Source organism: Cetorhinus maximus, chromosome 12 (genome assembly GCF_964194155.1).
Source record: "Cetorhinus maximus chromosome 12, sCetMax3.hap1.1, whole genome shotgun sequence".
NCBI classification, from domain to species: Eukaryota; Metazoa; Chordata; class Chondrichthyes; order Lamniformes; family Cetorhinidae; genus Cetorhinus; species Cetorhinus maximus.
Genome location: NC_135890.1, coordinates 55480525 through 55505708, shown reverse-complemented (window position 1 = coordinate 55505708; position 25184 = coordinate 55480525). Strand labels below are relative to the sequence as shown.

General features: G+C 43.5%; 1 protein-coding gene and 1 pseudogene across 1 annotated transcript in view; both read left to right on the top strand.

The window, feature by feature from the left end:
• The window catches only part of bcat1 (branched chain amino-acid transaminase 1, cytosolic), a 75758-nt gene that overhangs the window by 1477 nt on the left and 49097 nt on the right, over window positions 1–25184 (top strand). The window contains exon 2 of the mRNA XM_078553640.1: window positions 17799–17855. Within this exon, the coding sequence (XP_078409766.1) occupies window positions 17799–17855 (57 nt within the window). The remainder of the gene's footprint in view (window positions 1–17798; window positions 17856–25184) is intronic.
• LOC144687160 (replication protein A 14 kDa subunit pseudogene) lies at window positions 19063–19293 on the top strand (annotated as a pseudogene).

Sequence of the window (25184 nt, the reverse complement as noted above, 5' to 3'; positions counted from 1 at the left end):
ACATGCTCTATAGTGAGCTTAATTAAATCTGCAATGAAATCCTAGCCCAGGTAATGGTGCCTATGAAACTACTAGATTGCTGTAAAACCCCATCTGGTTCATTACTATCGTTTGGTCTTTACTTGCTCTGGCCTATATGTGACTTCAGACCACTAACAGCTAACTCTTAACTGGCCCCTCAAATAGCAGAGCAAACCACTCAATTATGTCAAAACTGCTCCAAAAAGACAATCAGAGCAAAACCGGACAGACCACATCACCATTGACCTAGGTACGGGATTCAGCCCAATAGAGGCACATCTTGCAAAGTCCTCACTGACATCTGGAGACTTGTGCCAGAATTGCAAGGGCTGTCCCACGTATGTTGGTGTACGTCCATATTCGACACTCTGGCCTGCCCAATATTCGTCTGAGGCAGCGGAGGTGGTAGTTGTTCTGCTGTGTCCTTGGCTTGCATTAGCTGTTCATGCCTCATTATTTTAAGGGAGAATGATGAGAACACAAGCCTGGTACATACAGAGCTTTGTATTTTTGGTTAGTTTGCTGTTGGTCCACACACGACTTCTCAACTTTGACACACACCAGTGTACAGGTGTATGTTTGTAGTATGTTTGCCCTCTTGAGTTAGCAGTGACTCTGGTCATGTGAGCTGAAAAGACATGCCCTATAGTGAGCTTGTTATTAACACAAGGCCAACAGGTCACCCACATCTGCAATGCGAGTGAGACTTCAAGTTAACCGAGACTGGAGTTGATGCATGGGAAGTCCTTGCTGCTGACTGGAATGCCTAGAGACAAACAGTCAGGAAGGGCGTGGAAAAAGCAGAAGACAAAAGATATGATAAGATGCCAGAAGAGAGAGCCCGCAGGAAGGTAAAATACAACAGTCGACTTTGTGCCAACGCTATTCACCTGTGCCAGCTGTGGTAAGGTCTGCCACTCAGGAATTGGCCTCCGCAGCCACAACAGATGATGTTCAACACAGAAGCGATTGAAGCTCCCAAGATATACAGATGCCAATTATATAAATAAATAATAAATGTCCCTCAGACCAATCAAGCAAGAACACAGAATCATACCTTTCAGCCATTGTGCTAGATTGCTCCAGCAGGACAGATCCAGCAGAGGTGGCAGCACAGTGGTATACAGTCAGGAGGGAGTTGCTCTGGGAGTCCTCAACACTGATTCTGGACCCCATGAAGTCCCATTGCATAAGGTTAAACGTGGGTAAGGAAACCTCCTGCTGATTACCACCTACCCCACTCCCTCAGTTGATGATTCAGTACTCCTCCATGTTGAACACCATTTGGAAGAAGGGAGCAATGGAAACGAATATACTCTGGATTGGGGACTTCAATGTTCATCACCAAGAGTGACTCGGTAGCATCACTATTGACCAACTCCTGATGGAAACAGTTGCCAGATTGGGCCTGTGGCAAGTGCTGAGAGAACCAATGTGACATAAAAGTCTACTTGACATTGTCTTCACCAGTCTACCTGTCGCAAATGCATCTACCTATCGCAGCTGCAGTGAAATTCGATTCACTGCACGTGATATCAAGAGATGGCTGAAGGCACTGGATACTGCAAAGGCTATGGGTCTCACCAACATCTTGGTTGTAATGCTGAAGAATTCTGCTCCAGAACTAGCTGTGCCCCTAGCCAAGCTGTTCCAGTACAGCTACAACACTGGCATCTACCTGACAACGTGGGAAAACTGCCCAGGTATGTCCTGTCCATAAAAAGCAGGACAAATCCAACCCAGCCAATTACCGCCCAATCAGCTCACTCTCAATCATTGGTAAAATGAAAGGTATCGCAACAGTGCTATCAAACAGCACGTAGTCACTAATAACCTGCTCATCCATACTCCGTTTGGGTTACACCAGAACCACTCATCTCCAGACCTCATTACAATCTTGGTCCAAACATAGACAAAAGAGTTGAATTCAAGAGGTGAGATGAGAGTGACTGTCCTTGACATCAAGACAGCATTTGACAGAGTGTGACATCAAGGAGCCGTAGCAAAACTGGAGTCAATGGGAATCAGGGGAACAACTCGCCGCTGGTTGGAGGTTGTGGATGTCCGAGGCCAATCATCTCAGCCCAGGACATCCTAGGCCCAATCATTTCAGCTGCATTATCAATGACATTCCCTCCATCATAAGGTCAGAGGTGGAGATATTTGCTGATGCTTGCACAGTGTTCAGTTCACAACTCTTCAGACACTGAAGCAGCTTGTGCTCATATGCAGCGAGACCTGGCCCAGCTCAGGCTGATACTATCCAAGACAAAGGAACCCACTTGATTGGCACCACCAGTGCACCACGTCTGCAGTGTGTACCATCTACAAGATGCACTGTAGCAACTTGCCAGGGTTCCTTCAACAGCACCTTCCAAACCCATGACCCCTACCACCTAGAAAGAAGAAAGACAAAGACAGCAGATGAATGAGAACACCACTGCCTCCAAGACCCCCTACAAGCCTCACACCACCCTGACTTGGAAAAATATCTATGTTCCTTCATCGTCATTGAGTCAACATCCTGGAATTCCCTCCCTAATAGCATTGAGCGAATATCTTCATCATATGGATTGCAATGGTTGAAGAAGGCGGCAATTAAGGTTGGGCAATTAATGCCTTTCTTGACAGTGACACCCGCATTCGTGTTTGAGGGAAAAAAAGATAATTATTTTCGATCATTTTGGCTGGTACGTGTGTGTTTCTGCCCTGCATTTTAGACCTTTGCCCACAAAGGGGCGATGGGAAGGTTTTGCATATTACGTTGAACTGAATGGAGTTATACATTGTTGTGTAGCAGTCAAACAGGTCAGGCTGAGCTGCCTCCTGTCTCCCTTGATATGATTTCAAAAATAGAGTAGCCAGAGTTCGTGTGAAACGAGTATTTCCAGGACATGCAGCATATAAATGAGGGATGCAACTCATTGACTGTTTGCCTGGGGTTGTTATATCAGAGGAACTGTCCCTTCAATATTGCTTATAGAGCAACAGCTTTTCTCTTACAATTGAATGTTTTCGAGAAGGAACCTGGCACTTGAGTATCCTTTTCCAGAGGCCATTCAGCCCTTCTAGAGTCTTGTGCCATTCAGTTATTTCATGGCTGACCAGTGCCGCAACCCCATTTTGCCTTTTCTCCATATCCCTCGATGCGCTTAACCAAAAATCTATCAATCTCAATGTTGAAAGCACCACATTTCCTCCAGCATCCCCAGCCTTTTTCGCGAGAGAGTTCCGGTTTTCCACAAAACTTTGCGTGAAAAAACATTTCCTGGTCTCACTGCTAAATGGCCTAATTATAATTCTAAGTTTATATCCTCTTGTCCTGAATTCCTGATCAGAGGAAATACCTTTCCGTATTTATCTCACCGAATCTCTTTAAGATTTTTGACACCTCAATCACCCCTCAAACTTCTAAACTCAAGGGAATACAAACTAAGTTTATGGAATCATAGAATGATACAAAATGAGGCCATTTGGTCCATCATGCCAGCTCCTTGAAAGAGCTATCCAATTAGTTCTACTTCCCTGCTCGTTCCCCGTAGCCCAGAATTCTTTTCTTTTGCAAATATTTATGGCCAAGCTGTCAGATGTGTCCCGTTTCGGATGAGTCTTTAAATTAAGGGCCAGTCTAACCCTCTCAGTGAAAGAACCCTGGGCACTTTTCGAAGAAGAGCTGGATTGCTCTCCCCAGTGTCCCCATCAATAGTTACCTCTCACCCAGCATCATGAGAAGCAGGTTGCTTTTGGGCAATCTTGCTACGTGTAAATTTGCTGCTGCTTTTCCTACATTACAACAGTGGTTGCACTTCAAAGGTACATCATTGGTTGTAAAGCACTTTGGGGCTTCCTGAGGATCTGAAAGGCCCCATATAAATGCAAGCCTTTCTGACAGAGTTGGCTCTGGCCCTAACAATAGAAATTCTTAGCATGTGGTGGACTCTCAGTGGTCTTTTTAAACTTTAATAAGTTGTCTCTGCACTAATGGTATTAACAAAGAAAGAACTTGCCTTTCACAAACTGCAATGTGATCATTCCTTTTGATACTCCCAAGGTGTAGGGGCGTTGGCAAGGCTGCATTTATTGCTCATCCCCAGTTGTCCTGCGAAGGTGGTGCTGAGCCACATTCATGAACCACTGTGCACCATGTGGTGAAGGTGCCTCCACAGTGCCGTTACGGAGGGAGTTCAGCCAAGTGGTCGATTAGGTTTCATTCTTGTTATTCTTTGTAGCGGGTTTGTTACAGTTGAATGGCATGCTAGGCCATTTCCGAGGGCAGTTAGGAGTCAGCCTGGAGTCACATGTAGTGCAACAGGGTAAGGGTGGCAGATTTCCTTAAAGGACATTAGTGAACCGACTGCAATCCCACAGCTTTTAGGTCACTTTTTTAATCACATTGGCTTCTTACTTCCAGATCTTATGTAAAACTAAATTTACAAAGTCAAACTGCCTATGGTGGGATTATAAACTCACCTTCCCTGGATAACTGGGCCAGTAACATAACCACTGCCCTCTGATATTTTACTACCACTGATTAGGTCACATGGCTAATCCCATGTTCCCAATGAAGAGAAGGCTGCAGGGAGGTCATCGTGAGTGTGTCCTCATCATCTTTCAACCATTATAGGGCAAAAGCGTGACTGTATGTCTATGTATTCCTTAGATGTGCTCCTAGGCGCTGCTCCGTGCTAGTGGCAAGGGACTGTGGAATCGATTCCATACTACAGTCGGTGAAGTTGGTATGGCATGATACGCCTTTGGATTTGATTTTGCAGTCAGTTCCAGACAGCAGGATAGTGTTGCTGGTTTGACAGAAGTTGTACTGCTTATCACGTGCTGCACTTGGCAGATAACAGTTTGTAGTACTTCAATATGAGCTATATATATCTTTCTAAGAGCCTTGCATTGAGCACCATCTGTCACAGTTCAGTGGGGCATAGAGAAAAACCCGAAAGCATTTCCTGTTTTTTCACTCTTGATAGCCTGGTCTCTTCTCAAGGAAGGGAGCAAATAATCTATAAGCTCTTGTGAATATTCATAAAGATAAAACTCCAATTTTCATCCACCTTTCATGATGTCCCAAAGCGCGTTACAATCAATAAAGTCCTTAAGTGTATTCATTGTTGTAACGTAAGTAAATGGGGCGGCCAATTTGTGCACAACAAGGTCCCAGAAATAACAATGATCAGATAACCTGTTTTTAGTGATGTTGGTTGAGGCATAAATATTGACACTTTGAGATATTCTTGAGAAGAGACCAAATATTAGCCAGAAGTATCCTTATTTTATTTTGAATTCTGCTATGGAATCTCTTATATACACCCAAGAGACAGGTTGAGCCTCAGTTTAACATCTTGTCTGAGTGATGTCGCCTCTGTCAGTGTAGCATTCCATCAGCACCGCACTGAATCATTAGCCTAGATAATGTGCTTGTGACTCTGAACCTACAAGCTTCTGGCTTGGAGGCAAGATTGTTGGTACTGAGCCAAGGCCAACACCTAAGCACAAAATACACCCTCAATTTATCTCAAAGTGGCGTCAGGAGACACCTATTGGAATCAACAGGGAGAACATGAGCAATGGTCTTAAATATGCAGGCCAGGCTAAATACAGCTGTATTTCAGCAACTAAACATGATTGCTATGCTTTGGAGCCCAGACAACCTCTAAGTATTGTCATGACAGACCAGCAAATTTGCATTTAAATCTTTTCCTGTTTCCAGTGTTACAGACAGGGCAGAGAGGCAGACCGAACCCCCTTATTCTTGTAACCTTCTGTCCATAGAGTGGTTTAATTTTGATAAAGCAGAGAGGTGCTTCCCAAACCCTGTTTATGTGTAATCAGTCTTTGCGCAAAGACACCAGCGGCAGACCTTCTTGGATTTTTAAACTAGGAGCATTATTTATTCATAACACTACCCTGGAAACAGTTTTTGTCGCTACTTTACAAATACGGCATACACGTGAGAAAGGTACAGCAAGAGAAAGGAGTTTCACTTCTACAAATATTAAAATCAATCAGAGCAGTTAATGGTTCACGTAAATATCAGAGCCCAGTGAGAAGGGTTGTTCCACTCAGTAGTTAAACCAGGCAGCTGAAGACAGGATTTTGTGGAGTTTTCTTCAGAATAAGAGATGCGCAGTAATTTGAGAAGGGCAGCCTTGATAACACTTGTAGCCAAAGGACCAGTTTGCTTTTCCAGGCGAATTTCGAATCTTTCAGAGGACAGGTTTTGAGGAGGCTTTAAACTTTAAGCTTTGTGGCTTGGTAAAAAGACTAGATGTTAATAGCCAGGTTTCTGCAGTGATGTTACATCTGCATTCTGTAGTGCTCTCTCCATGTTTTCAAGCAAGTAGGGCTTATAATTTAAAAGGCATCCAGAAATGAAGGAGTTTCGGTCAGGTGATGACTGGCCATCGGTACAGTCGATAGTTTGTTCATATTAATGAAGTAGCTTCCATCTCCCATGGTCGAAACTGTCTACATACAATGGAGGCAGATAGGAACCTTTAGCACTTCCTTGTGCATAATCAGTTTTGGTAGCTGCCCTTAGTTACCTGGTAGGTCTGCAGACAGGATGTCTGAGGCTTTATGTCCTTGCTGTTTTGGGGTGAGTCTTGACAATGGTAGGTGTGACGTTCCACAAGGCTGTGATCATTGTAATCCACCTTTAGAAGCTCCCAGGAGCTTGGCCAACTTGCAGTTCCGAAAGTCAGGTGATCTGTGGCAGCCGTTTTAAATCCAACAATGTCCAATTTTAAAAGAAAGTACATCTCTAACAATTTGTGATGCTCCCATTCTGCTTGACATGATACCAAGTTTTCATTGGACACACATCAGTGTATGTACCAATGTGCATTAACTTGGACTGATCCACTTTAAAATCCATCTGTTATTCCTTCAATTCACTTAATTTATTGAGATATTGAAAGACACAGAGTTCCCTCATACTCATCATCCTCCAAATAGTTTGGTGTCATCAGCAAACTTTATACATTGGTGGAATGATGAGGAAATCAGCCAATGCCAGCAAGGACTGTAACAAAATGTACTTTAAGTGGCAGGAAAGGGAAATTGGAGGAATAATTACTTAGTATTGTTGCTTTGATAAGATTTGTTGGTAAAATAAAATTATTCACCCAATGGCACATGATGATCAAATGCTTTTTTAGTCCGAGAAGCAACATAGAAAGTTTTAAAACTCAATGTGAAAATGAATTTATGCAATGAAAAGGGAAGTAATTTTTATTAGAAAATTTGGAGGAATTACGTGAAGCATTTTAGCAGCGAAAGTTGGAACACAAATTCTGATGCTAAGAAGCGACATTGTAAATACCCAACAAAGAGCACTCATCCATTCATCTGTTTGCGAATGCAATTCAAAAACTGAAACCACTGTTTTGCTCTCTCCTCATAGCCCTGTGCCATTCACTGCTTTAAGTATATATCCAATTTTATAGAATACGCTCCCACAATTTTATTACCAGGGCAATTGCCATTATGTTCTCTGCCCCCCACCCCTCCTAAATGTCTGTGATTGTAAGAATTGTTTTAAGCAGGCATTGTTTTCGAACAATGTACGCCCTTTAAAATCTGGGCTGCTTTTGAGGTTGCTTCAGTCATGCAGCTTCACTGTTTATACAGCGTTCTGATTTCCTACATATCTGTGATTTTAAGTTGAGGAACAGAAAAATGTTTTTTTAATCATCCATGATCCAAAAGTCACATTTTTGCCTAATTGCATTTTATCCTCCAGTGACTAGATAACCAAAGTCACATGTATTTGTGCTTAACAAAATTTTCTTGCAGGCAGATATAATCCCCTTCTCTTTCTGTCCTTGAGTTTTGACTTCTGAATAGAATGCAGCAACATTTGAACTGAGAGGCCAAAAACTTCCCTTATCCTGTGCACACACATTTAGGTCCACATCAGAAATCAAATTAATAAATATGTCAGTGGAAAGCAAAAGTTACTGGATAACTTGCATTCTAATAATATTAGCCATATTTATTGGTTACATCATGTGGGTTGTTACAATCAGGTTAGATGGGGCTGAGTAGCTCCCCTCTTTTCCCACTCCTTGTTTGACTGCAACAGGGCTTTTTTTTAAAGAATGCTTATGAATTCAGTGAGTGTTTAGCTGTTTATCTGCTGTGACTGTAAAAGACACACACAGCCAGGTTCCCTTGAGTTTTTTATAACACTTATTGTACTTAACCCTATCTATGTAAAGTGATAAAATGCGCCAACTTTCTCATGTGCGCACATGCACACACACACCATTAAGTTACTGTAAGTTACTGAGTGGGAGGATAAATTAAACAGACTTGTGCTCCAGAACTTGCCACGCCCTGAGCCAAGCTGTTCCAGTACAGATACAACACTGGCATCTACCCGGCTTTGTGGAAAATTGCCCAGGTATGTCCTGTACACTCAAAGCAGGACAAATCCAACCCAGCCAATTACCGCCCCATCAGCTTACTCTCGATCATCAGTAAAGTGATGGAAGGAGTCATCAACAGTGCTATCAAGCGGCACTTGCTTAGCAATAACCTGCTCACTGATGCCCAGTTTGGGTTCCACCAGTGCCACTCAGCTCCTGACCTCATTACAGCTTTGGTTCAAACATGGACAAAAAAGCTGAACTCTGAGGTGAGGTGAGAGTCATTGCCCTTGACATCAAGGCAGCATTTGACCGAGTGTGGCATCAAGGAGCCCTAGCAAAACTGGAGTCAATGGGAATCGGGGGGAAAACTCTCTGCTAGTTGGAGTCTTACCTAGCACAAAGTAAGATGGTTGTGGTTGTTGGACGTCAGTCATCTCAGCTCCAGGACATCACTGCAGGACTTCCTCAGGTTAGTTTCCTAGGCCGAACCATCTTCTGCTGCTTCATCAGTGACCTTCCTTCCATCATAAGGTCAGAAGTGGGGGTGTTCACTGATGATTGCACAATGTTCGGCACCATTCGCATCTCCTCAGATACCGAAGCAGCCCATGTCCAAATGCAGCAAGACCTGGACAATATCCCGGCTTGGGCTGACAAGTGGCAAGTAACATTCGCACCACATAAGTGTCAGGCAATGACCATCTCCAACAAGAGAGAATCCAACCATCGCTTCTGATGTTCAATGACATTACCATCACTGAATCCCCCACTATCGACATCCCAGGCATTACCATTGACCAGAAAGTGAACTGGACTAGCCATATAAATACTGTGGCTACAAGAGCAGGTCAGAGGCTAGGAATTGTGCAATGAGTAACTCATCTCCTGACTCCCCAAAGCCTGTCCACCATCTACAAGGCACAAGGAATGTGATGGAATACTCCCCACTTGCTTGGATGAGTGCAGCTCCTACAACACTGAAGAAGCTGGACACCGTCCAGGACAAAGCAGCCCACTTGATGGTGCCACATCCACAAACATTCACTCCCTCATCCCACCGACGCACAGTGCAGCAGTGTGTACCATCTACAAGATGCACTGCAGAATTCACCAAGGCTCCTTCGACAGCACCTTCCAAACCCACGACCACTCCCACCTAGAAGGACAAAGGCAGCAGATAGGTCGGAACACCACCACCTGGAAGTTCCCCTCCAAGTCACTCACCACCCTGACTTGGAAATATATTGCTGTTCCTTCACTGTTGCTGAGTCAAAATCCTGGAACTCCCTTCCTGACAGCACTGTGGGTGTACCTAAACCACATGGACTGCAGCGGTTCAAGAAGGCAGCTCACCACCACCTTCTCAAGGGCAACTAGGGATGGGGAATAAATGCTGACCCAGTCAGCGAAGCCCACATCCCGTGAATGAATAAAAAAAGAAGCAGGCATTTTAAGAGTCCAATTTAAAGCTAAAGGTTTGTGGGTCTTGTAGAGTGATGACTGGAATGGTTTCAGGCTGAGCTCGGTGGTCCCTCTAGACCTGATGTCAAGACTATTTAAATATGCTGATGGGCAAATTTTCTTTTCTGTCACAGCTGCTGAGTTGAATTTTTTAAAAACTCTGCCTGGATGGTCAAAGAACAGACAGGGCACGAGCTTGCAAGATGGGTAAAGAGAGGGGATGTACACTTGGGTAAATTCTATTCTGTGGCTCTCTTGTGCTGTTCATTTGCAGACTGGCTTGTTTCTGCCTGGTTCTTGGAGTGATATGGTTTCTTATCTAAAGTCGGTTTCCATCATGTGACCACATTATCAATACTCTTTTTGTTCACACAAATGATTTGAAGTTAGAAGCCATTGCTACACAAAGGGGAATGTATGGTGCTGTTCACACCCGCTTATGATAAGCTGGTTTCTCTGCAGCTCTCTTTGTTAAATATAAAGCTAGGAGATAGTGAGTCTGGGAGTCTGTGGATTTTGAATTTCGGTGAGTTCACAGACAATAGGAGGTGTAAAATCCACAGGTGGTGTTGTCTCCAGCATGTCCACTCAAGGGAGGGCAACCTACCCATAGTAATTTAATTACGAACTTTCTGGAGACTTCAGATAATTCTGAGTCTGTGCAGAAATTACAAAAGTCACCTGACTCAGCGGCCTTCTTAGCAGCTGCAGTTATCATCATTTAAAACTTAATGAGTGCTTTTCGGCTGGTAAATACATAAGGTCAATTTTGATATAAAACATGGCTTCGCAACGTAGGTACAATGGTACTCTACCTGCTACCCAGAGATTGTAGGGTGAATTTTCACCTTCGGTGATTGGATGATTAATTGGCGGAGTAGATTCCTCCCAACCACAAAGCTACAGCTGCCAGCACCAAACCTCGGGAAGGATATATTGGCATTAGAGGGGTTGTAACGCGATTCACCAGAATCACACTAAGGATCAAAGTGTTAAATAACGAAGACAGGGTGCATAGACTAGGCTCATATTCCCTTGAGTCTAGAAGATTATGGGATGATCTAATTGAGGTGTTTACAACTATTAAAGGCTTTGAAAGGGTAGATAGACTGAAACTGTTCCTTCTGGTGGGGGTGGGGGGAGTCCAGAAAAAGGGACCATAACCTTAAAATCAGATTAAGGCTATTCAGGGGTGATGTTAGGAAGTTTTTCTCAGCTGTTGAGGTTAAATCAACTGAAAATTGCAAAACTCTTTGGTGCGTTTAAGGAATATAGAAGCAAGGCATGTTCCATTATAGAACCTGCGTGATTTTCATCTCATTCAGAATCAGTGCAAACGGAAATTGGTGGGGTTTTGTCAGGGGCTGTCTGCTCCGCCTGTTTAAAACCCACATGTTGGCGGTTAAAATAACTGCCAGGTCGGAATTTTCCCGCCCCTCACGTTGGTGGGATCTTCCGGTCCCGCCGATGTGAACGGGGACTTCAATGACTCCCTGACCCCGCCGCGGGCGAACCTGCCATGGGGGAGGGGCAACGGAGGATTCCCGCCCTTGTGACTTTATGCGCCACCAGGCAAGTTGTAATATTCAGTTCCATAAATCTGACCAATTGCGGCCCGAGGGCACCCAAAAGAAAAGAAACTAATGAGTGGGAACAGAAGGAGGCCATTCAGCCCCTTGCCCTTGCTCCTCTAATCAGTTAGATCATGGCTGATCTATACCTTAAATCCATTTACTTGCCTTTGTTCTATATCCCTTTATATTATCAGCCCCCATTCCAAAATACGTCTGTCCATCTCTTTAATCCTTGTAAATACCCAAATTGTTCAACCTAATGAAACCCGTTTTTATTCATTCTTGGGATGCGGGCGTCGCTGGCTAGGGTAACATTTATTCCCATCCTTAAATACCCTTGAGAATTGGTGTTGAGCTGCCTTCTTGAACTGCTGTGGTTCATCTGGTGTAGGTGCACTCGCAGTGCTATTAGGGAGGAGATTTGAGGATTTTGGCGTAGTGACATTGAAGGAATGCCAATATAGTTCCAAATTAGGATGGTGTGCAACTTGGAGGGGAACTTGCAGGTGGCCAGTAAGGAATGTGGTCATGCCAGTGCCATTCACACTCACCAAAGGAAAACTGCACACAAAATATGCTTGGAAGGCCATCTCTATAGTCCATAAATGTGTCAGTGTTGCACTGCATACAAAAACCTTAGACTGATGTATTGATGCCTTAGATCTGACCCTGTGCTTGCTCTTGTTTCTGTTCACCTCTCCTTGTAAGCTTGCCACACTCACCTTACCCATGAGACTCACCTGCTCCTCAATGGACTTCATGCCCACTACACTGCTGCATTTCAACACTGTGGTCATCACAGACTCTCAAAAAAACTCTCCTTAAAAACAGCTCCTCTGACATGTCCTCCTTCTTCCTTAACCGAGGTTTTCCATCCACGGTCGTTGACAGGGCCCTCAACCGTGTCCGGCCCATATCCCGCGCATCCTCCCTCACGCCTTCTCCTCCTTCCCAGAAACATGATAGGGTCCCCCTTGTCCTCACTTATCACCCCACCAGCCTCCGCATTCAAAGGATCATCCTCCGCCATTTCCGCCAACTCCAGCATGATGCCACCACCAAACACATCTTCCCTTCACCCCCCCAACGGCATTCCGTAGGGATCGTTCCCTCCGGGACACCCTGGTCCACTCCTCCATCACCCCCTACTCCTCAACCCCCACTTATGGCACCTCCCCATGCCCACGCAGAAGATGCAACACCTGCCCCTTCACTTCCTCTCTCCTCACCGTCCAAGGGCCCAAACACTCCTTTCAAGTGAAGCAGCATTTCACTTGCATTTCCCCTAACTTAGTCTACTGTATTCGTTGCTCCCAATGCGGTCTCCTCTACATTGAAGAGACCAAACGCAAACTGGGCGACCGTTTTGCGGAACACCTGCGGTCTGTCCGCAAGAAAGACCCAAACCTCCCTGTCGCTTGCCATTTTAACACTCCACCCTGTTCTCTTGCCAACATGTCTGTCCTTGGCTTGCTGCATTGTTCCAGTGAAGCCCAACGCAAACTGGAGGAACAGCACCTCATCTTCCGACTAGGCACTTTATAGCCCTCCGGGCTGAATATTGAATTCAACAACTTTAGATCATAAACTCCCCCTCCCCCCATCCCCACCCCGTTTCTTTCCCCCCCCCCCGCTTTTTTTTTCAATAATTTATATAGATTCTTCTTTCCCCACCTATTTCCATTATTTTTAAATCTAAAACTAAAACCTTTAGTCTTTCCACCCCACCCCCACTAGAGCTGTACTTTGAATATCCTGTCTTCCATTCTTAATTAGCACTTTTCTCAGACAAATACCACCACCTTCAACACCTCTTTGACCCTTTTGTCTGTGACATCTTTTGATTATCTGCTCATCTCCACAATCACACCACACCCTCAATGTGTCTCTTCCCCCCCCCCACCCACCTTAAACCAATTTATATTTCTCCCTTCTTCTAACTATGCTCCAGTTCTGCCGAAGGGCCATGAAGGCTCGAAATGTTAACTGATTTCTTCTCCGCCGATGCTGCCAGACCTGCTGAGTTTTTCCAGGTAATTCTGTTTTTGTTCTCCTTAAACCCCTGTCTTTTCAAACTGCAATCCAACCATCATCAGCAATGGCAATAAAATGCCCCAAAGCACTTCACAAGAGCAACGTTAGACACTGAGCCACATAAAGTGACATTAGACCAAAGGCTTTGTCATGGAGGTAGATTTCAAGGAGTGTCTTGAAGGAGGAATGCGAGGTAGAGGGGCGGAGAGGTTTATAGAGGGAATTCCAGAGTTTTAAGGCCTGGCAACTGAAGGTGCACCCGCAAATGGTGCAGTGATTAAAATCGGGGATGCTCAAGAGGCCATGTTAGGTGAGCGCAGATATCTCAGAGGGTAGTACAGAACCTGAGTGTTGCTGAAAATAAGAGTCATTTTTTGTCAAAGCTTTTCACCTCGCACTCATCAGGACAACTCGCACTCTCTTCTCATGCAGTATAAATATGTTGCTTCCCCTGACACTGGTATTTTCTTGTGAATTGTCCTGATGAGTGCAAGACGAAAAGCTTCGACAAAAAATGTCTCTTTTTTTTCAACAATACCATGGAAGGTTGTAGGGGTGGAGAAGATGACAGAGATAGGGAGAGGTGAGGCCATGGACAGACTTGTAAACAAGGATGAGAATTTTAAAATCAAGGCATTGCTTGATTGGGAGCCAATATAGGGCAAATAGCATGGGGCTGATGGGTGAATGGGACTTGGGGCGAGTAAGGACACGGGCAGCAGAATATTGGATGAGCCCAAGTTTTGGAGGGCAAAACATAGGAGGCTAACCAGAGTGGGTTGGAATAATCAAGTCTGGTGGCAACAAAGGCATGGATAAGAGTTTAAATAGCAGATGAGCTGACACAGGGGTGAAGACAGACAACATTATGGGGGATCTTAGGACATGGCAGGGCCAAATTTAACACTAATGTTGTCTGGTTCAACCTTAAGCATTTGCAAGGGAGAGGGATGAAGTTAATGACTAGAGAATGGAGTTTGTATCGGGCAAAACAATGGTTTCGATCTTCACACTGTTTAACTGGAGGAAATTTCTGCTCGTCTAGTGTTGGATGTCAGATAAGCAGCCTGATACCTTAGTAACAGTGGAGGATTCAAGAGAGGTGGTAGTGAGGTAGAGCTTGGTGTCACCAGTGTATGTGTGATAACTAATGCCATGCCTTTGTATAATGTAACCAAGGGGCACCACATAGATGTGAAGTAGGAGGAGGTCAAGGATAGATTCTTGGGGGATACCAGAGGTAATGGTGTGGGAGTGGGATGGAATGCTGTATACTCTGGTTAGAATTAGATAGATAAGAATAGAACAAGGCAAGTGCAGTCTCATCCAGCTGGAGAGGCATTGGAGGAAGATGGTGTGGTCAACCGTGTCCAAGGCTGCAGACAGATGGAGAATGTTGGGAGGGAATGGGGAGAAAAAGTTTGCCATTGTCACAGTCAGATAGGATGTCATTTGTGACTTTGATAAAAACAGATTCAGGAGTGTGGCAGGGATGGATTGTGGGGGATTCAAACATGGAGTTCCAGGAAAGATGGGCATGGATTTGGGAGATGGCAACACATTGAAGGGCTTTGGAGAGGAAAGGGAGGTTGGAGATGGGGTGGAAGCTTGCAAGGAAGGCAGAGTCAGGAGTTGTTTTTTTGAGGGGAGAGCTGATGGTGACAGATTTGAAGGAAAAACGGACGGAACCTGAAGAGAGCAAACTGTTAACAATGTCAGCTAATGTGCGAGGCAGGAGGGGAAGTTCGGTGATCAGCAGTTTAGCTGGAATAGGGTTGAGAGAGCAGGAGGTGGGTCTCATGGACAAGATGAGATGAGACAGGGAATCAAGGGAGATGGAAGAGGCTAGAGAACGGTACAGGTTCAGGCCTAGGGCAGAAGGGACCCTTCGCAGTAGGTTGGCTCATTGGGCTAAGGGAAGGGAGGGAAGTGGCAGAGGCAATGGTCTCAATGAGGTGACAGCCCGTGAAGCGGCAACACAGGACTATCTACATGCCAAATAGCAGAAGTAACGTGCAATTGACAGAGCTAAGCGATCCCACAACCAACAGATCAGATCTAAGCTCTGCGGTCCTGCCACATCCCATCGTAAATGGTGGTGGGCAATTAAACAACTCACTGGAGGAGAAGGCTTCACAAATATCCCCATCCTCATTGATGGAGGAGCCCAGCACATCAGTGCAAAAGATAAGGCTGAAGCATTTGCCAGAATCCTCAATCAGAAGTGCCAAGTGGATGATCCATCTCAGCCTCCTCCAGAGGTCCCCAGCATCACAAATGCTAGGCTTCAGCCAATTTGTTTCATCCCACGTGATATCAAGAAATGGCTGAAGGCACTGGATACTGCAAAGGCTATGGACCTTGACAACATTCTGGCAATAGTAGCAAAGACGTGTGCTTCAAAACTTGCTGCGCCCCTAGCCAAGCTGTTCCAGTACAGATACATCACTGGCATCTACCCGGCTATGTGGAAAATTGCCCAGGTACGTCCTGTACACAAAAAGCAGAACAAATCCAAGCCAACCAATTACCGCCCCATCAATCTACTCTCCATCATCAGCAAAGCGATGGAAGGGGTTGTCGACAGTGCTATCAAGCTTCGATTACTCAGCAATAACTGACACTCAATTTGGGTTCTGCCAGGGCCACTCAGCTCCTGACCTCATTATAGCCTTGGTCCATACAAGGACAAAAGAGTTCCAAGAAGGCACCTCAAGATGAGCTGTTGAATGAGTTCTCATTGTGGACCTTTCTAGAATGAGAGGAGGAGAAACTAGCCATGTGAAACCTGGTGAGGCACCTCTCTGACTTTCATTAATCTCCAATCCCTTGTCTCCAGTCTGTGTTAAAATGCCTTTCAGCCATTGCAGTTGATGTTTACCATTTCATTTTCTTTGTGAAATGTTTGCATTTTTGTAGAATGAAGAATGTAGAGTGCGATCCCAAAACACCAATAGAAATAACAATAAAAAATCCCAGAATCAATCAGCAGAAATGGGAATGGTTTTGTTGGCTGGTACAATGGTTAGTGTGTATATGTGTAGTCCTTGAGTAAATGAAACCTCGAATCCCTAAGGTACAATACATTCAGAGGGATAATGCAATAGTACTGTCTGGAAGGTAACAAAATAAAGAATGAGGGCTTTATAATGGCTCAAACAGAAAGCTGGAGCTGCCCATTACAGTACCCAAGAGATCACTTCTGTTGTTCCACAATTGATAACGGGAATAACTAGAATTAATATCTTTCTTTCTAAGCTCCCTTCCTATCCTGTCATGCCTCTGTCCACATTTAGCCGCTACTTGACCATTGAATCCTCATATAGACATAGCAAAGGTCATTGTGCAAGGGGCTCAGATCAGGCTTTACAAAACAGAAAGCAACTCTTTGTAATAAATGTCCTCACACTCACGACACACGCTGGCTATCCAGCATTCTGCAGGCACTTTGTAAAGCAGTTGAAATCAGAGGACGGTGGTGGAGATTCCATATATACTTAGAGCAGTGGGCTATTGGTTGAAGCCAATAGTGAAGCCTGGATGAAGCAGTGATGCTCAGCACATTCACCTCAGACAACATGAGTGTCTGTCCACCTCCCTGCTGTCCCCAACAAGAACCTAACTGAGCCCCTCCAAAGGTGGGTGGCACCAGGCCAGGTAACTGGGCCTAGGCAGCAAGTGTCCTGTTTGGTGAATAAATGCACACCCCTTTGATATAAAGACATCCGGTGCAAATCTCCAAGATCAGTGTGTTGTTGTTATTATTACAACTGACATATTTAGAGGTCTTATGTCTGCATTAGTATTTGCGCTTTTGACTTATTTATTCTGTTAATTATAATTATTTAAATTTATTTTTGTATATGTGTATTGGTAAATCATTCCTAAACTGCCTGTAACTGCTACATTGGACAGGATATTAGTTTACACTTGTCATTGCAAAAATGCCTGGTGTAACATCCATTGATGTTCTTTGGCCAAATGTGTTCAAGCATTTTAGTCTCAGTCAAATGTTGGTGTCCTCCACTGATTACATGCCACCTCTTTCAAAGGTTCTCTTTGAATGACACTTATTGCCATAGTATGTGGCCTGAAGTGAGCCATTTGATACCCCTGAATATTTCCCAGTGGGTGTTGGGTTGTTGGAGTTGGGGGGTAGTGTGAACAAGCCCTGAAGATTTACGAAATGGATTTCACAGATGTTATTGAAAATGCTGCAAAACTGCTTCCCCTTAAAGCTAAAAGGAAATTTATTCTTTTTGTTGAAACTAGATGGTGCATTTCCTGTACAGTCACCATTTTTTGTTCCTTTTTTCCCCTTCAGAGCAGCAAACATGGAATCGATGGGAGTTCCCCACAGCCTGGTGCTGAGGTATTTAAGGTATGCTCCTGAACACCACATATATATGGCTCAGTATTAGATGTAAAGGGTGCTTTAAAATGTGTTTAAACACTGTTGAGATTGGAGGATGGGAGAATGTACAGGGCACTGCCGAGTGGGAGACAGTATATTCTTACACTGTAGTAAAGCAGACAGGCTCATTCATTCAGGCCACTGGGTATCTGCACATGTGTACTTCCATCTGACATGTGTGAGGATGCAGTGGCATAGTGGTATTGTCACTGGACTAGTATTTCAGAGACCTGGGTCAATAAAAATCTGGAATTAAAAGTCTAATATCATAAAAACCCATCTGATTCACTAATGCCCCTTTAGGGAAGGAAACCTGCTATCCTTACCCTTTGACTCTGATTCTCTGAACAAGGGCAATTAGGAATGGGCAATAAATGCTGGCCTAATCAGTGATGCCTGCATCCCATGAAAGAATAAAAAAATGTATGTGCACACAGATGTATTAACACACACAGATACTAGTGCATATACTGGTGTGTCATATTCCCAGAATTATGCTACATTTAATTTGAAATGTGATGAAATATCATAGAGACTTGATTTATTATTTCTATATGGAATACTGTTAATTTTCTGGATAACTTGGCGACTTTGGTAGCTATCTCTATGGTGATGACGTTGGGGAAATCTGTTTTTATATACATTAATGACCACTGCTCTGTCTAGTGTATGTCCAATGCCAATGATGCATTAGTGATTAGTGACTGTAATTTACAAAGTAATGACTCACAGTTTATTACCAGTAAATGTATAGTATGATTAAATAACATCTAGTGATGTCCTGGTTGCCATCTTATCTGATCTCCTGATTATATACATTGCTTTAGACAAACAAATTAAAAAGCAGTAGTCTCTGTGCTCAGCGTTAAATTACATAACTATAAAAATAAATTTTGGTCCAGTTTCACTTCATTAAACCCTTAACATAAAAACTAGCCTACCCTCTGTGGCATTACACACAGGAGTCAAGATCTAGTGTGCTGTTCAGGTAAGATAGGGTTAGAGTGGGTTGGAGGTTATTGGACCAGGGAATCCAGACATTATTCAGGCAGTATCTTAAAGCCTTACTTGTCTGTAGTTTGGTTGTGATAAGGGGTAGTCCTGGGCTGAGGTTGTACTGGGGGTTGGACCTGAACCACAAATGTGGTCTCGTGGTTCACCATGAGAGTGGTTCATGGAGAGAGTACAGAAGATTCACCCTACTGGAACCTCCTTTACTCTGTCAGATGGTGATGGAAAGAATATAACAATGCAAATGACTGATCCACTTGATGAAGAGTTGAGTGGAGTCACTGAATGGGTTGGAAATGTCACACCAAAGGCCACCATCAAGACTGTATCCTACATCCCTTTCCGAGAGGATACGAACGGTTTTGACCTCAGTGATGGTCATAGGGTTTGGTAGCACTGGGGGATGGTCCTGGGGTTTGGTTGCACTCGGGGGTGGTCATAAGGTTTGGTTGCACTGAGGGATGGTCATGGGGTTTGGTTGCACTGAAGGATGGCCCTGGGGCTTGGTTACACTGAGGGATGGTCATAGGGTTTGGTTGCACTGAGGGATGGCCCTGGGATTTGGTTGCACTGAGGGATGGTCATAGGGTTTGGTTGCACTGAAGGATGGTCCTGGGGTTTGGTTGCACTGAGGGATGGTCATAGGGTTTGGTTGCACTGAAGGATGGTCCTGGGGTTTGGTTGCACTGGGGGATGGTCATAGGGTTTGGTTGCACTGAGGGGCAGCCTGGGGTTTTGTTTTTTTTTATTCATTCCTGGGATGTGGGTGTTGCTGGTTAGGCCAACATTTAATGCCCATCTCTTGTTGCACTGGGTGATGGTTCTGTGCTGTGGTGGCTTCAGAAGCCAGTGAAACTAAAAATCAGGCAGGTGTATAACAGAAGGTCAGTTCACTACTACCCATTGTACAGCCCTGACTAAAAATTAGTCTCCTGTGTGTGACTCTCTTCACAGTTGTTAACAAGTAGGATGTTTGCATTTTCTTACTGTCAACAAAACACAACTAATAATCTTGAGAAATGTGAAGCATTTGCTTCAAAATTCAAAATTCAACCTGTTTTGAAAAATTAATTCCACAACAAAGAACTTTATTGCTGAGCTTAATGCATTTTATTTGCATTTTTATTGCTGAGCTTAATGCATTTTCTGAAGCATTTTAGAAGAGAAAACTACAAAAGCAACTGGTTCATTCACAATCATGTACAAACACAAGCCGGTCATTGAAAATAAATTTTCCCTCTAGCATGCATTCCAAGAATTTTGAAAGCCTTTAAGCAGAAATTGCTAGAAATTAAAGTAAAATATTCCGTCGAGACAGCTCATTGATTGGTATTGATGTATCCTGGGGAATCGGAACTCCGTTAATGCTTAGGCCAGACAATCGAAATTCAGCTCGTAGAGTGACAACTTCAGACAAAAACATCGAGTCCAAACCCAGGTTTGCTGCAGAGGCTGGATCCTTCAAGTAAAAACTTCAATGACATGAAAGACACCTGTATGTTTAAATTCAGTCATCTTATTGTGGAATAGGCACATTTGGGGGAGGGAAGGTGAGGGGAGTTTATTTTTTGTTTAAATCTTTTGCTTGGACATTAAAGGGTGTTTTGGGAAGAAAATGGCAGTGAAAATAATCTCAGACAAGATTTTGAGTGATTTCCAGGAAGGTTTCACAACCCAGGCAATGGGTTTACGCAGACAAAGGCCATTTTAAGTGTGGACATGAGAATTTATATTGCTGGGTGTGGGGAAGGCAAGCTGAAAATGTGACTAAAACACAACAACAGGAAGTCAAGTTGTGCAAACAGGAAGTGCAAGGAAATTTGCCTTAAATGTCATAATGACATTTAACACTAATTACTGTTAGGGTAAATGTCCCCATTCTGTGCTCCTGTCTTAGAGCCCTCAGCTGTTGCGTATATTGGCAAATAAAATACACAGCAGGTCGGGCAGCATCTGTGGAGAGAGAAAGAGAGAAACAGAGTTAATGTTTCAGGTCAGTGACCCGTCATTCGAATTGGCCTGAAAGGTTAACTCTGTTCCTCTCTCCACAGGTGCTGCCTGACCTGATGAGCATTTCTAGCATCTTCAGTTTCTATTTCGGATTTCCAGCATCTTCAGCATTTTGCTTTTGCATATAACGGCGAATTGCCCACGCACCCCTCATGATTTCCCGAAATGCACTGCTGGTGGAAGGGATTCTGTGTGGGGGTACGCAGTCAGAAAATTGAGCTTGTTAAATGAACCTTTATACATTCTCCACATCATTGTTTAAAAGTACTTGGCAATTGACGCAGAAGCCAAATCCCTGAGGCAAAGATGACAACGTTCATAAGCGTCAGATCTCTGTTTAGGGGAAGCAGCCTTTCTGCTCAGGTAGTTTAACTGGAAGGTATCTAGTACATGTGGCCATCACCACGGATGAAGGTCACATGCTCCAGGCATTTTCCAGTTAAACCATCTGAGCAGAAAAAGCTTATTTGCCGAAATAGAGATCTGATGCTTATAAACATTGTCATCTATGCCTTAGGGGTTTGGTTAGCTGTTTTATTCCGAATGTCATGTATGTGGCAAAAATAGTGGCTTTATATTTTATAATATTAAGATCAGATTCAGAACTCTGGAAGGTACAATCACTACAGTCATATGAATAATATAAGATTTTGCCTGAGTTTGTGAATATACGTGCAGTGCAGTGTATAGACACAATAGGCTGGGATGTTCCGGCCCCACTGCTGCAGATGTGGTGAGCCAGCCAGAAGTGCGTTGACTTCGGCTGGATGAGAAGATCCCACTGGCGAGCAGGGCTGGAAAATTCCACCCGTAAAGTCCAGAGAATGTAGCATCGACCTTTCACAAACCCAATGGATTAATTGATAAAATAAATCCATGCTTATGTTTACATTCCAACTTCCCCTTGGCTTTGCCTGTTCAGCTGTCCTTGAATTTTGACTTGTTTGTTTGCAGTTTGCACAAGGTGGTTTGTTTTTGCAGCTTAATATGCCTGGATAAGAATGCTAAAGGAGAACCTTGCATTTGTACATAGCACCTTTCACAACCTTCAGATGTCCCGAAATATTTCACAGCCTATGAAGTGCTTTATGTGGTCCCTACTTTTTCTTGTTTTGTGTGTCAGCAATGGCACTCTCACCTCTGAGTCAGAAGGTTGCAGGTTCAAGTCTTGCTCTAGGGGCCTGTGCACTAAATCCAGGCAGACATTCGAGTGTAGTACTGAGGGAGTGCTGCACAGTCAAAGGTCTTGTCTTTCAGACAAGGCATTAAACATGATGTGTCTTCCTTCCTCTCAGGAAGACATAAAAGATCCGCATGGCACTTTTCGAACAAAAGCAGGGGAGCAGGCATGTCCTAGTTATACTTAACCTGCAACTAACAGCGAGATGGAACTGGCCATTGTCACATTGCTATTTTTTGGACTTTGTTGTGTGTAGATTTGCTGTTTGCTGTGTTATAATAGTGATTAGACTTCAAACATGCTTTATTGGGTGTAAAGCACTTTGGTTGCCCTGAGGTTGTGAAAGGCGTTATATAAATGGAAGTCAACCTCAGAGTCGGGGAGGAAATCGTATGGCAGTGACAGAAAGAATCCCTTCCTCTTTGGCTTCTTGGCTTTGACCCTATCTTGCAAAGAGACCCTCGTGTTTGGTTTAACCTGGTCCCTTTTCCCCAAAGCGCCTAACCTGGCACTGATGAATATCACTCGCCCAAGACTGCTGTTGCTTCAGCCCACATTTGGTTCTAGTGTGGCAGGGTGAGAGGCTGGGAGTGGGGCTGTGAGTGTAGGGTTGGGATGTTGGTGGTAGGGGGGGAAGGAGGTGCAAGGTACAATAGTGAGAGGCAAAGCCAAAGTGCAGGAATCATGTGAGCTACAAACTTCCTTTGCTCCGCTTGCACAGTGCAATGTAACCTCAACACAATTGTTCACCTCCAACCTGTTGTGTCAGCTATAAACCTTCTTCCATTTGCAACTGAATTTGTGAATAATTATACAGTTGAGGTTATGGTGGAACATTGAGTACAACATTGTCAATGGGAAATGTCTTAAGCGATGCAAATGAAATGCGAACTGATAATGGAATGTCACTACTCACTGGGGATAGTGTGCTGTAATATCAAGTCCCACTGTTCCCTGAGCCGTGACAAATGTGAAAAAGTTTGACCAAACCACCAGATTCCCCCAATTCTACCAAACTGTTTAACTTAGGTTAACAGAATATGAGCACCGGGTTTGTAAACTTAGTAAGTAAATAACTGTTTATTGAACAAACTGTTGTTTGGCAAAAGAAAGAAATATGAACTGCTAACTTCTAACACTATAACTTAAACTCTACCCCCTTCTTAAATCCCTACACACACACACACACACAAAACACATAAGACACACAAAACATGGATTTTAAGGGTGGGATAAAACAGTTCAATAGCACCAATTGGATTAGAGGATTCAATGGATTGATTTTGATCAATGTCTTCCAAATTCCTTTCGGTCCTTGTAGGTGACATGAGGTGGTCTTCCAGCACTTTCAGCATTTAGTTTGCTGGTTGAGCACTTGCCTTTCAATGTCTCTAACAGTGATTTTCCCCTTTGCCTCTTGATAGGGGTTTTCAGAGAGAGAGCAGGTTATAGAGATATGAGGAGGGAAAAAACAGGCTAGCTATTATTGTGGAATTATTGGAATCTTCCACACACAGAAGAAAGAGGTTTTAGGTCTGGTTCCTTTCAGCTAGGAGCTATTCAGCTGTGCTGCTCTTCTCACAAACCCTGGTCACCTGATCAGGAGCCACTTAAAATGATGTTGTCAGACAGCTCCATTCCAGCATCATCCTGTCTTTCATGGCCCACTCTGTTCCAGGACTGCAACGTTGCATATATCTCTCATCCTGTTCCAGTGGACATATCTTTCAACCTGCAGCCATTGTAATTCTAATCCACAGTCCAACACATAGGAAGATATGTTCTTTACAACGGTCCAACAGAAATAAAAATATATGTTCCTTACAGGAAATAAACCTCATGTAAATTATTTCTAAAGGGAAGTTGACACATCTGATGTTCAATAAACCTGATTAATTGTGTGAACCCTTCACATTTTGTGAATTGATTATCATGCAATAAATTTCCCTCATAGCTTTTAAAATGTCTACATATTTTTCTGCATGACATCTATTTGTGCTTTTGTTTTGCATGTTACTCTAACTGCTCACCCAACTTATAGTTAAATTGAGGGCAGGTTGCACAAGCTAGGCTTCTGTTCCTTCTGTTCCCTGGAGCTTAAGACATTTTAGGGGGTGAACTAATGGGGGTGTTTAAAATGACAAAAGGATTTGATAAGATAGATAAAGAAAAATTATTTCCTCTGATGAGGGAATCTGGAACAAGAGGACTGTTACATGTGGGTGAGGAGGAGTGAACTGGATTCCCTCTATCCAGCCTCCTAGGTTGGTTTGCAACAAAGGTTTTTAAAACTTATTTTCCCTGTAGTTAGCCTTTTCCAATCCAAATGTATTTACCTTTTAATAAGGAGCCAATCAAATCAGGTTTTCTTGAGTCAAAGAAAGAGTAAGTTTATTAGTTACTAAACCTGAGAAAAAAAGTAATAAAATACGCAATGACACATACACACATACGTATCAGAAGTAGGAAAAGTTAGAGTCCAAATAAAAGTTAAAAGAATATATGTTTAAGACCTTTGCTTGTCCTTGAGGGGCAGATTGTTGAATGTTGCAGTCATTTGAAGTTAGCTGCTTTCCTTTAAATTCTAGGAGATGAATTGGTATTGAGGTAACTGCACTTTGCTGGAGTCAATTTTAGCTTCAGACAGAGAGAGAGATTCCTTACTGCTTCCTTCAACAGTGCTTCCAGATAACTTTGATTTTTCCCTCTCTGGCTCTGACTTGGTAAAACCAATTCTTAAATCTCTTGTCTGTATATTCCAAGAAGGAATTTGATTAACATGTCTTACAGTCATTGTTATTGTACAAGTAATTGCCTTTTTGACATTTCATCTCTGAAACTTTTGACACATGTCAAGATAGTAGAAACCAATATGAGTTGGGGTTATTTCATCCTGAACAGAGGGTTTTGAGGGTCTGGCTAGTTAGCAGTTCCCATTGTCTTGACAGAATTACAGTTGATTGAAGTCTAGCACTTTGCATTTTTAACACCTTCCTTTCAAGAGTCCCTTTTGAAGTGGACCTTGACACCCACAGGTGTGAAATTCCATGCAACATGTCAGGGCATGCAATGCAATCCATTTGGGAACTTTCCAG